The sequence below is a fragment of the Lutra lutra genome, chromosome 3, assembly GCF_902655055.1.
Source record: "Lutra lutra chromosome 3, mLutLut1.2, whole genome shotgun sequence".
Taxonomy (NCBI): domain Eukaryota; kingdom Metazoa; phylum Chordata; class Mammalia; order Carnivora; family Mustelidae; genus Lutra; species Lutra lutra.
This window is the reverse complement of record NC_062280.1, coordinates 67893867-67906571: the sequence shown is the minus strand read 5'-3', so window position 1 is coordinate 67906571 and position 12705 is coordinate 67893867. Positions and strand designations below refer to the sequence as shown.

The 12705-nt window shown below is 51.9% G+C and overlaps 1 protein-coding gene across 2 annotated transcripts; it reads right to left on the bottom strand.

Annotated features, from left to right (window-relative positions):
- Positions 1-545: 545 nt before the first annotated feature.
- On the bottom strand, positions 546-3817 carry SP5 (Sp5 transcription factor). 2 transcript variants are annotated; one of them, XM_047723067.1, is made up of 2 exons: positions 3163-3673; positions 546-2970 (listed from the first exon to the last, which is right to left on the bottom strand). In XM_047723067.1, exons 1-2 carry the CDS (start codon positions 3328-3330, stop codon positions 1828-1830), a joined length of 1311 nt encoding a protein of 436 aa, XP_047579023.1. In that variant the 5' UTR covers positions 3331-3673; the 3' UTR covers positions 546-1827. The 2 variants fall into 2 exon arrangements, with proteins under 2 accessions (XP_047579023.1, XP_047579024.1); XM_047723068.1 differs by lacking the exon at positions 3163-3673 and adding an exon at positions 3687-3817 and having other exon boundaries at positions 552-2970.
- Between the last annotated feature and the right edge of the window lie 8888 nt (positions 3818-12705).

Genomic DNA, 12705 nt, shown 5'->3' with positions numbered 1-12705 from the left:
ACTTCTGAAGACTCACATTCCAATCTGTTATTAAATAGTTCCAAAATCTCTAATGAGAACAACTGGTTTTAAGGCAAATCTCCAAATGATTCTAACACTCTTTTGCTACCTTGTTCAAGTTAAAGTAAAATGCTATTTCTTAGGAATATAAAAGTAATTTCCTCTGTTATGTTGATGTTTGTGTTTTACTTAATTCTTTAAGTCTCAAGTAAAATCCTCCTAGCTCTTAAGAACTTACCATTCCTGTTGACTTCAAACAAAAGGAAAGATAACAGTTTGTGAAGTCCTATCAATGTATAAACACTTCTGCTACCATGAAAAAAACTATTCAGTTCCACTGAAATCGCCATTAATGATGCTACATTGACATATTGGCAAATGTTCTTTGATAATTCTAAATCAGAAGATTAAGATTTCAGTTTCAGGTTTAAAAATGCAAATGTTAGCAAACATCAAGGAGCCAATTGAGTTGAGACACTGGAAAAAAAACAACTGTAAACTTTTTTAAAGACAGGCGAGAAACCTAGATAGGAGTATTCCTGGCTCCTCCCTGAGCAAATCTTGGTCTACTTCAATGATAAAAAAAATAAAATAAAATCCCAAGATACAAAATGAAACTAAACTTCCAGGCCCAGCCAGAAATTCCTAAGTGGCCATTGTGAAGCAAGACTGTTAGGATTTTCACAGCACAATGATTAAGAAGAAAATAAGCCAGACAAGGGGGCTGAGGTGACAGCTTCTTCCCTGGGCAAAGACCAACCTTGAAGGAAGTTCCCCAGTTTCTTTGTACCTCTCCCAAGTTTCATCTATGAACAGATCCTTGGGTTTCCAGTTCCTCTCCAGACACCAGCATAACCCGCTGCCAGGAGGAAGCAAAGCCTCTAGTGTGACTTCTGTCCCCAAAGAACTACCGAATGGAAAGTCACAGGGAACTTGCCAGATAGAGGAACGTGCATTGTAGGTGCAGCAGGTATCAAACTTTTAAGAGAAGCCCGACAGTCTCTGGTCAAGTCCTAAGACCGCAAGATCTATCCTCTTTACCACAAATCTGACCCTGCCCTACTTTCTCTGTCCACACACCCAACACACTTGCCCAGACCCTTTCAAACCAAGAAACCTCCATACACGCAGCCTACAGGAACCGTCTTCGCAGTGAAACCTGACTGCTTTATAAAGCCCTACCCGAAAGACGAAAAGATCAAATGAGACTGCCTCAGCCGGGTCTCGAGGTGACCCCGGAGTTAACGTATTTATTTTCACGCTGCAACTGCTGATTGTTTTACAGAGAGACATTTCATGCTGTAGCTCTGCATGGAGCTGAGGACAAAAGTAACATTTTTATTAATGTTATCATTATAATAATTATTCTTTAACAAAGCTATTTAAATAACCTGTACAAAGCCCGGCCGATCCTAGGGGAAAAAACAAGAAACCAACAAACAAAAACCGAGCACTATTTAAAATCTCCCAAGGTCCTTCTGCTTTAATTCAGCAGTGTTTCCTATATACAAGGCCGGCCCAGTGTGGTTCCCCCAAAATGAAGCTCTCCCAGACGGTGGGAATGGTTCAGAGCTTGAAACAACCCTTGAGTGACGCAGAGCTCCCAACCCTACCTCCCCTGCTTCTCCTGGGCACTGGGTCCCTGTCCGCAGCCGGGCCAGGGAAGCTGGAAGCCTGGTGTCGCTTTGGGAGATGGGCAGCAGGAAGGCGCCCGTGCTTGTTGGGTCCTCCCTCGGCCAGGTGCCCACAGAACCCCGGAACCTCCCCGAAGAGGTGCTGGGACGGGAATCCGAGGCGGGAGAGGCCTCGAGTCGCCCCGGGGTAGGCTCACAGGTCCCGCGGGTCTTCCCGTTTGACCCCGGCCTCAGCAACTTTAAGCTTCTTATTCTGGTGCGTCTTGACGTGCTTAGCAAGGTGGTCGCTGCGCATGAAGCGCTTGCCGCACTCCGGACAGGCGAAGCGCTTCTCGCCGGTGTGAGTCCGCAGGTGCCGCTGCAACTCGTCCGAGCGCGTGAAGCTCTTGCCGCAGAAGAGCCAGTTGCACACGAAGGGCCGCTCGCCCGTGTGCCAGCGCAGGTGCGCCTTCAGGTGCGACGTCTTGCCGTACACCTTCCCGCAGCCCGGCACGTGGCACACGTGCTGCTTCTTCTTGCCCGGCTCTGCCTCCGGGGCGCCGCCCGCCGCCTGGCAGTTGGGGCAGCGGCAGCGGCGGCACCTCCTGGCCGTGGCCGCCAGGGGGGCCTTGGTCTGCAACAGCGCGGCGATCTGGCTCTGGTACTGCGCAAAGTCCGACGGGCCCAAAACCAGGCCCCGCTGCAGAGCCGCGGCGGCTGCAGCGGCCGCCGCGGCCGCCGAGGCAGGGAAGCGGGGTGCGTGAGGACCCCCGGCACAGGCGCCGGAGAGGCTGCCCCCCGGAATCCCGGAGGTCCCCGGACCGGTGCCCGCCTGCGGGATACTCCACCAAGGGAGGTCGTCGGGGGCCGGGTTGGGGGACAGCTGACGGCACGTGGGCGGCGGCGGGGGCGGCGGGGGCAGCAAGTTGGAGTAGCCAGGAGGCAGCGCGGCCTGTGCGGGGTAGGGCACGTAGGCAGGCGCGCAGCTGGCGGGCAGGGCCGCCATGCTCGAGGGCAGCATCTTGACGGGTGAGAACTCGTAGGGATACGAGGGGTCGGCAGGGGGTGTGAGCGGCAGCTCGTGCGCCGCCCCGAAGGACGGCTGCAGGTGCGTTTTCTGCGGCGTCAGGCCCAGGCTGGGGTGCGGGGGCGGCAGCGCGCCCGGGGAGTGCGCCGGCATGTCTGCGGTCCAAGGGTGAAAGAGTCGGGAGGGCGAGCCCAGCGCGGGGTCGTAGGGCACCTGCAGGAAGTCCGGGGGCGCAGCGGCTCCGGGCTGGCCGATGCGGCTACAGGTGGCGGCTAGCAGCGCCAGGGGCGAGTGCTTGCCCAGGTCCGGGGAGGCGCTGGGGGTGCGGTCCTGCATGGGCGGCGGCGGGGGAGGGCGGAGAAGAGACAAAAGGTTAGCGCTCCAAGCGCGGTCTCCGGGCCGGCCCGCCACCCCCACGCCAGCTATTATAGCGCCGCCCCTCCCCCGCCCGGTGTCCCTCCCCCGCCACTGCACCCCACGCACGCACCCACCAGTACGGTTAACTTTTGGTGCCTGCGCTACCTGAACGCGGAGCGCTCCTGCTCTTCCCGTGAAACTACTTGGTGCAAGGAGACGCCATCCAGACTCAGAGAAAGCAGGCACAGGGTGGGAGGGGAAAGGGATCCGACGGGCCGCTCTCGGCTCCGCGGTCAGAAAGGGTATGGAAACACCCACAGCCCAGCTGCCCATCCGCCCTCCCTCCCATCTTTTAAGCTCTTTCCACGCTACTCTCGCGCTCCTCCTCCGCCCCCCCCCCCCAGGCTGAAATTCAGCGGGAGGGCCCAACAGGGTGAGCTCCGACTCTGTTCTCTGCCAGATGCCCAAGTCCTAATAACCCCCGGATCCCCGGGGCCCTCCCCCAAAGGCCACACTCTAGACACCAAGGTTAGGTGCGAAGTTGACGTGGGCACCCCTCAGTCTAATTCTAGCGGCATCCACCGAGCAGGCAGGGGTCCCTTTGAGATTCAGGGTGCCCAGAGTACCAGGATCGATCCGGACGCCACCCTTCCCACTTTTCCCTCGCTCCCTCCGAGCCCAGACCTGACCTGGAGGAAGGCCTGCAGAGAGTCGTTCCGGAGGACGGCCACGGCAGCCATAGCTACAGCTTGCGGGCCGCTGGCGGCAGAGCAGGGCGATGCCGAGGCATGGAGACCCGAAGGCGAGGACGAACCGCGGCCCAGCGTCCCTCCCGGGCGCTCTCTCTGCGCTCGGGGGCCCTCCCCGCCAGCGCCCCTCGTCGCACCCCGCTCGCTCGCCCCGCGCGCGGTTTGAGCGCTTCAGGATCACCTCCAAGAATTTGATAAGGACTTTGCTGGGCCGCCAGCCAGTCAGAGGGAAGATTTATGGCTTTGAAGTTTGCCGCTACCCAATCATCAAAGAATAGCGGCTCTTTCAGAAGCGAAAGCAAATCCTTTGAATCCACAAAGCTCCTATGGTGTGTTTGTTGGTCGGGATAAAAGAACTGATTATTAGGGGGGATGGGAAGGGAGGAGATAAAGGCGGGACAATTAATGAAGTAATCACTATGTGGGAAATGTATATACACAAATAATTGGATTTTCCTGATCAAAGGGGGCCTTGCCGCCTGGAGACCCGCGCTTGGGTTGCTGGAGACACTCGATCTTCCCCCCACCCTCCCCCGCAACTCCCTTGCAATTAAAGATTTGCACCGAGGCAGCGCCCAAAGTGACAAAGTGTCTTTGTTATCTCCAGAGAAATCTGCATTTGGCTTCCAGGAGCGGGACTTTGAGATGAGGGTAATTCTCCCCTCCCCCCGTACTTACACACCCCACACGAGAACAGCACACGCAGCGGCCCGCGCACACGGCGGACCCGAGGGAATTCCCGGGGCGGGGCGTGGGACACACCTCGCCCGGCCGGCCGCGTGCCCGCTCTCCCCGCCCGCCGCGATGGAGCTGCGAGCAGGGCTGTGACCCGGGGCGGGGCCAGGCGGCCGCCCATGGCGGCGGTGGGTGGCGCGCACGCTCCAGGGCCGCCTGCCTGACAAGCCACTGTGGCTCACTTGTGACATTCCTGCTGGCGACCTGGAAGTTTTCTCTGGCCGCAACTTTTGGAAATAGTGAGCCTGGGAAAAACACCCGTACCGCGCCTACCAGCAAAGCTAAGCTTGGCAGGACACCCAGAGCAAATCATAATATACACCAGAGGGAAAAAAAACGTCGCTCTTCTCCCTTCAGGCTGGCAGCCCTGGACGCCGTGGAGGGTCGGCCAGGTGGCTGACTGCTATTAGGCCCCCAAAGCCCCCGTCAGTGCTAGCAATTTCTCTCCCTAACCCGGTCCAGCGAGTGCGCGCTCTTTGGGAGCCGCACACAGCTACCAGGGAACTACTTGGAAAAAGTAAGGCGCGGTCGAGGAAACCTTTTGTTTTGAACAAACCACACACAGTACGAGGGAGGCCCTTTAACCGGAAGGAAAGTCAATAAAAACTGTTGTTCCTGTCACGTTTGGAAAGAAAAGAAAGTTCAGGCGCGTAGCGTGCGCCCCGGGTCCGGGAAACCCTCACCCCGAATCCTAGTTGGCCCGCATGCCTGACCGCGGAGGGACTGTGGGCCACCTGCCTCGGTCCGGCCGGGGCGCCAGGCGCGTCTCGCCTGATGGGTGCGAACGCAGGAATCTCCTCACCCGAGAGCGCCGGGCAGTGGGGAGGAGGAAGAGGGGGGGCTGGGCGCCGCGGGATTCTCGCGGCACTGAAGGGGATTAGGGGCCGGAAGGGCCGCTGAGGCCTCCCGCCGGCGGCCCCTGCTCACGGGGCGAGCAAAGGAGTGGGTCGCCCGGGCTTGGTGGACTCCGCTTCCCGCCGGGCCTCCCCGCAGACAGGGTCTCCTCTCTCGGAGGCCGCCTGCTGTGCGGGGCTCTTCTAGCCATGTTGCGTCCCGCTTTCTGGAAAGACCGCACCGCGGCCGGTACTGACTTGAGAGGAGGGGCCGGGTGGCCCAAAGCACCGTGTGGCGCCTGCGGCTAACACAACCCCAACCCGTTTTTGATTCGGAGACTGGGCTGTATCTTGGTGCCCTCTGCATTCCCATCAGGGGTCGGGAGGCTACGCCACCAGTCCCACATTTCCACACGCCCGGGAGCTGCCTGAGAAATAGAAACATCTTGCCGAAGAAGAGTGGGCCGCACGACGTCCAAACACTATGAGGCGTTCCCAGCATACCCCACCCGAAGGTGTAACTCCAGGAACGATGCGCCTTGACCACACAGCTCGCCGGGCCAAAGCTCCTGAAGATGAGCTCCGGGTGCTCTGGATGCGGGGAAGGGAGGGGACTTCGTGTTTGGCTCCGAGGCCTGGCAATTCTACTGCTTCCACGTCCCATCCATGGGGCGAGTGCGGGTGAAGCCCGGGACCCCACGGCGCTCTTTCTCGGATGCTAGTCTGAGGCCAGGGAGTTCCGTGGCGCACACCCGCGCACGCACGCCGCCGAACTGTCCAAGCAGGTCTGGGACCTTGGCGTGCTTCCTTTGCCTCTCCTTGGAGCTCTTCAAACCCCGCTATCCCCGAGGGTCGGGCGATGCTGGGCCAAGCAGACTGGAAAGCAGTCTCATTTGCCGAATATGTTCTCTGTCTTAACACAAATGCAAGAAAAGTCAGTTCACATCTGTGTAGTTGTTATAGGAGAGAACTTTTCTTCCAAGATGCCCCCATTAGCCAGTTAAACCACACCACCAGGGGCCAGGAGACGAAAGAGAGAACTGCTTCGTGGTTAAAAGGTTGGATTCAGAAGATCTGAACCCAGATTTTCTAGTTGACGCTTTTTAGTTGGTGACCTTGGCAAACAAGTTACTCAACCTCTTTATGCCTCAGTTTCCCAATTAGTAAAATGGGGGTGATAGTAGTGCTCATCTTGTGGAGTGTTTGTAGGCTTCAAAGAGGTAATATAAGCAAAGTCTTTAGGACCATGGGGCGCACAGTAGGCCCTTTCTTGCTGTCGGCCTCACCTCCATTTGTGAAAACCCGCCAGGATTGTAGCCCTCCCAAGCACGAGCTGAAGTTTGGAGAGAGACTTTTACGAGCTGCTGTTTAGCTTCCCTCCCTTTGCAGTCGGGCTTCTGAAAAACTTACTCTTAATGAAGTAATGTTCGGAGCGTCCATTAAAAATGCAATGCCGGGAGATCAAAGTACAATATTTATTTTAGAAATTTGTTGCAATCACCAAGAGATACAGGTATCAAGGCCAAATGTCAGTTCCGTTACACAAAGCCCCGCGCCCGGGAAGAGAGTGTGGCTGCTCTGCCATAATGTAAAGAAACATCAAAGACCAAGCGCGCTGCAAAAGTGCGCAGCCGGGAGGGAAGGAGTGAGCCCGGGAGGGCCGGGCGCGCCCCAGACAGCGCGGGGGCTGCGGGGGCGGGGGTCAGTTCAAAGAGGTATCCGCTGGGGCGCGAGTTCACAGGAGGGAAGATTTAATGGGCTTTCTTTTGTTGGTGGGTGTGTTTGTGCACAGAGGACCCACGAACTCCTCTGTGGTCCTCCAGCCGGAGGGCGGAGGTGGAGGGGCGGGGAGCGGCGAATAGGGAGCAAACTTTTAGCTCGGCGGGGGGCGGGGAGGTTCAATACCAGCCTCCCCGCCGCGGCTGGCGCGGCAGTGCGGCTCTCCAAGCTGCAGGGCTCTGAGGCTGGGAAGTTTGCAGCACAGTGTCTTCCCGGACAGGCTACGAGCGCCGACCAGGTGCCACCAGAGGGAAGAGGCGGGTAGGTGAACCCGCACAGGTACTTGCACGGTATGCGGATCCGCTCAGCGAGCTCCAGATCCATTCCAGAAAGAAGTGTGCTGAGAACTCTGGGTTACTACTTCACGCCCGAGCTTAGTACCTCCTCGCCTTGGGCATTTTTTTTGTAACAATCGGGGACTCACGCCTCTGAGATCAACCCAATTGGTCACCCATTTCCAGTTGATTTAAAAAAAAAAATCTGTGCATTATTTAGGTCATTTCAACAAATTCATAATTCATTGGTTCTTTACAGCAAGGTGTTGCTTAACCGCCCAGATCTCTCCCTTCATTTCCCACCCCTCCTGGACCTCCCTGTTCCTCGCTAAAGGCTCAACCTTCCAATTGCCCGTATCTACCCAGTTAAAAGTAGTGCCAGTAGTTGCTCTATTAAAGGTGCTGGGAGGGGAGGGGCCAGAGTTTCCCTCGTGCTTATGGGGCACCGAGACTCAGGAGGATGTCTTGTGCATTTCCTCAGTCCTCTACAAGCAAGTATTCTTAGAGCAGTCACTCGGCAACCTTCTGAAGTCGTGCTAGAGCAGAAAGCTGCTATTGTTTCCAGCTCTCAACATGGAAGGGATCAAACTTTGCCTCTTCAGTTTGGAAGTTTTTGTTGTTGTTGTTTTATTTTAATGGTGGTGGGGGAAGGGGTTGCAATCTGATACCTTCTAAGTTAACTTTCAGGATTTGGATTGGTCTCACAGTTTAAGCAGCAGACCAAACCCCCGGCGCTCTAAAGCCTGCGTCTGAAATAGCAGCTCGGTCACTAACCCAGCGGAGAGCGTTCAGTCGCAAGAAATTATAATGCTGGGAACCTTTGGAAAACACTGTCTTGGTTTGGGAAAGTTCTCAACTGGAAACCTTGTGTTAACTTTAAGCTTAAACTTCAAAATTGGATCAGTATGTAGTAGATGAAGGAGTGGACTCCTCCAGTAAACTGCTTTTACATCTTGTCTCCTTCCTGCCACAGTGCTGTGAACTTCAGTAGCTGTTCAAAAAAGGCTCACTGGTGTTGGGTGGTAGAATGGAATTGTGTGTACCAATGTCATTTGCATAGTGTTTGGTGTCACAGAGCTCATGAATACAGTAGGGACTCAGAGGAGGACAATGGTGAGGGCTGGAGTAGTTAAGGGAGGCTTATTAAGGAGCTGGGGTTTGGAGGAGCCTTTAAGTACCTAGGGAATTTTAATGAGTGCATAGAAAGGAAGACAATGGAGTGGGGGAAAGGACAGGAAGGGAAGAGAATTCCCTTTTCAGTGAGGAGCTGAATAACCAGGGAAGAGGACATTTTCCATCTTTGATCTGCTGGTGTGGACAGGATGGGGCTAGATTAGAGAAATAGGGAGAGAAGACTGTCCCTCTAGACGTAGTGCAAATTCAGTGTAGACTCCTGAGTAGGTGATTCAATTCCAGCTCTTCCCTGTCCTTCCCTAGGAGGGTTGGCTTGCTGAGAGCTTGGAAGGAAAGATGCAGACGCAGTTATCTTGGTGTGAGATGGTGAAGACCTGGACTGGAAACTTGTGTGGTAGTCAAAGGGTGACAGACATTTTAAAGAGAAAAAGAGGAAAATTTGATGACAATTTGGAATAAGAGACAAAAAGAAAAATAAAAAAGATCTCACTTTTGACAAATGATGCTGGGACAACTGGATAGCCACAGGGGAAAGATTGATGTTGGGCATTTTCCTTACAGCGTACATAAAAATTAACTCTAATTGGATCATAGACCTACAGGTAAGAGTTAAACTATAACACCTGTAGAAGAAAACATAGGAGTGAGTCTTCATGACATCAGGTTAGGCAGTCATTTCTTAGATTCACCAAAAACACAGTGGCAAGAGAAAAAAAAAATACATAAGCTGGACCTCATCAAATTTTAGACCTCTGCGCTTCCAAAAATACCGTCAGGAAAATGGAGACACCCCACAGAATGGGAGAAAGCATTTGCAAATTATGTTATCTCCTAAGAGATCTGTATCGGTAATGTGGAAAAAAACTCTTGTAACTCAACAGTAAAAAGACAACTAACCCAATTTTAACATAGGCAAAGATTTTGAATTGACATTTTCCACATACAAAAAGCAGATAGGCACACGAAAATGTGCTCGACATCATTAGCCATCGTGGAAACACAAATAAAAATCAAACGTGACGCCAGTTTACCTCCACTAGGATGTCTCAGACAGGAAAGCTAGTGTTGAAGGTGGTGAAACTGGAACCTCACACACTGCTGGTAGGGATGTAAACTGGCACAGCCACTTTGGAAAACCATTTGGCGGTTCTCAAAATGTTAAGCATGGAGTTATAATTCTATTCCTAAATATATATCAAAGATAATTGAAAACATATGTGCACAGGAAACCTGGGCATCAATGTCCCAGCAGCACTGCTCATAATAGCCACAAGATAGAAATAATGCAATTCAGCCCATCAACTGCTGAATGGATAACAAAATGTGTTGCTTTTATGCAATGAAATATTACTCAGCTATAAACATGAATGAAATGGTGGCACATGTTACTACGTGGATGAGCTTTGAGATTTTATTTATGTATTTATTTTGGGGCGGTGGCGAGAATGAGGGGAGGAGCAGAGAGGGAGGAAGAGGAGGGGGGAAATAATCTTGAGGCAACTCTGTGCTGAGTGCAGAGCTCCACTCCATCCTTGATCTTACCACTCTGAGATCATGACCTGAGCGGAAACCAAGATGCCCCACAACATGGGTGAACTTTGAAAATATTATGCTAAGTGAAAGAAGGTAGTCACAAATACCACATATAGTATGTTTACATTTATATGAAGTGTCTAGACTAGACAAATCCAGAGACAGAAAGTAGATTAGGGGTTGCCAGGGGTGGGGGTGGGGAGTGGGAGGGAGGGTGGAGGAGTGGAGAATTTTGGAATGATTGCTTTTGGATTGCTTTTTTCTTTTGCAGAGAGTAAAATATTCTAAAAGTGATTGTGCTGGTTGTACAACTCTGTGACTAGACTAAAACCCATTGAATAATACACTTTAAATCGATGAGTTGTATGATACATAATTATAGTTCAATAAAGTAGTTCCAAAAGTATCAAAAAGAGGGGTGCCTGGGTGACTCAGTCTGTTAAGCGTGGTTCTCTTGATTTCAGCTTAGGTCATGATCTCTTGGGTCCTGAGATCAAGCCTCTGGTGGGCTTTGTGCTCAGCGGGGAATCTGCTGGAGAGTCTGTCTCTTCCTTTCCCACTGCCCCTCCCCCCAGCTCCCCTGCACTCTTGTTTTCTCTCTCTCTGAAATAAATAAATAAATAAATAAATAAATAAATAAATAAATAAAAGATCAGAAAGACCCCAGGGTTTTAGCCTGTGAGGCAGCAAAAATGGTCCAGTTGTTGATAAAAGTGGGAAAATAAGGAGGGAGAAGTTTGTAGTTGAGTAGAAGCACTGAATTCAGTTTGGGGCTGTTGATTTGAAGATTTTGGTTGGATATTCACAGGGAAATGTTTGCGAAAAGTTGGAAATATGGGAAGGAGGCAGGGCAGGAATCAAGGATGAGGACTTGGGAACTCTAGGTGAGTAGTGATGGCTGAGTGAGTGAGCTCACTGGAGTGAGTGGAGATCAAGCAGATAGAGGAAAGCTACAACAGAATTTTAGGGGGAACCACCCTTAGAGGAGGGACAGAGGGAGAAGAACCACCAAAGTAGCCAAAGGAAAAAGAGAGGCAAGAGGAAACAAAGCAGAGGTGGGAAAATGAACAAGACCACTGGAAATGTCCAAGGCCACAGTGGGGTAGAGGGGTAGAAAAAAGCGTGGTTAAAACAGGGTCTGTTGGTTTCAGGAGGAAACTTTGAGGCTCTACCTTCAGAACTGAAGTGGGCACAGGAAGCAGATTATGAGATTAAGAAGCAGCTAAAACAACCAGCAGGGTCAGGGGGAAAGTGTTTGTATTTTAGGATGTGGAAAAAGGAAACAGTAGAAAGTGGGGAGTTGTAGGTGGGAAGCTTAGAATCTGGAGGTTTGCAGCAGAGGTCTGAGAGTTCCCTCTAATGAGGAGAGCAACCTCTCCTTCCCAGGCGGAGAACAGCCAGCAAGTCGAACTATAGGGAAATTCTGATCGGGCTGTTGCTGAACAAAACTCCCAGGAGAAGCTTCTCATTTATTAATCTGAAAGTACAAGGTGAAGTCATTGCTAAGAGTGTTTGGGGTGAGGGGGTCCCACATTAAAAGTACAGTTGGAAACTGTTGCGGATCAGGATGCTTACATTGGCTTGTGCCAAACCTTGTCTTACCTGTTTTACTTGACCACATCCAAGCCTTACACTTAAATCTTTTCTTCTCGTTCGCTCTGCTGTCATTTGGATTCCTCAGACAAGAACAGGGCCCTTCTCCTTACTTCCTTGATTTGCAAAGAGAAGAATACTGCTAATGCCCTCCAGTGCAGCTGTTGAGCAAGGCAGAGAGAAGGGTTGGGGTGCCTCCCATGGTGGGGAGGTCCACAAATAAACATGCTTTTTTGGGCATATAAAATTGCTGTTGGGGAACCTGGGTGGCTTACTTGGTTAAACGTCTGACCGTTGGTTTTGGCTCAGGTCATGATCTCGTGGTGGTGGGATTGAACCCTGCCTAGAGCTCTGTGTTCAGCCTGGAGTCGGCTTCAGATTCTCTCTCCCTCTCTCTCCCACTCACTTACTCTCTCTCTCAAATAAATAAATAAATAAAATCTTTATAAAAAATTGCTGTCAACAGCATTGCTCTGAGCCATCTTTAGGCCCAGAAAATGTCCCCTTGCCAAAAATCCATCTTAGGAAAAGATAGCACCAAAATTTATTTACTAAGCATATTTTTCCTTCTCATTTTATCCGTGAACATCCATGTTTCAACCCTATGTTTTGATTTGTCACACGAGCCACTTGATGTCAAGAGAAATAAAAGCATAAAGAAGCCCAAGGACCGAAGGTCATGGCAGGAGACTGCAGGAGCACAAGATACCATTTTGTGGCTCTGTCTGCCATCTTTCTTTCTAGGTATAAGGAAATGAATCTCTGTGGAGTACAAAGGACATCTGCTCAGGTGAGCTCAGGCATTGTGGAGGACTCCCAAGATAGAAGATGAACTCTGCCCTTTGGACCGTCTGGAATCCAGAGCTGAGGAAGAGCAATCAGAGGGCAGACACAGTTGGGTCCCAGCATCATGAGAGGGTGTGAAGGGCTGATAAAGGTGGAGAGGCCCAAAGAAGTGAGGTGGTTTCCTGAGATCACACAACACAGTGAAAGAATTGAGTTATGCATTATTTTTCTATGCTGATGGGGAACGGGAGTACTGAGGGAAAGATTCTCCATGATTTAATACTCATTTGT

Bases quoted from the DNA above. Each gene is read 5' to 3' on its own strand.
- SP5 (XM_047723067.1), bottom strand. From the start codon at position 3,330: ATGGGCAGCTGGGCTGTGGGTGTTTCCATACCCTTTCTGACCGCGGAG. The intron at 2,971-3,162 runs GTAGCGCAGGCA...CCGCCCATGCAG, and splicing joins CAGGAGCGCTCCGCGTTCAG to GACCGCACCCCCAGCGCCTC.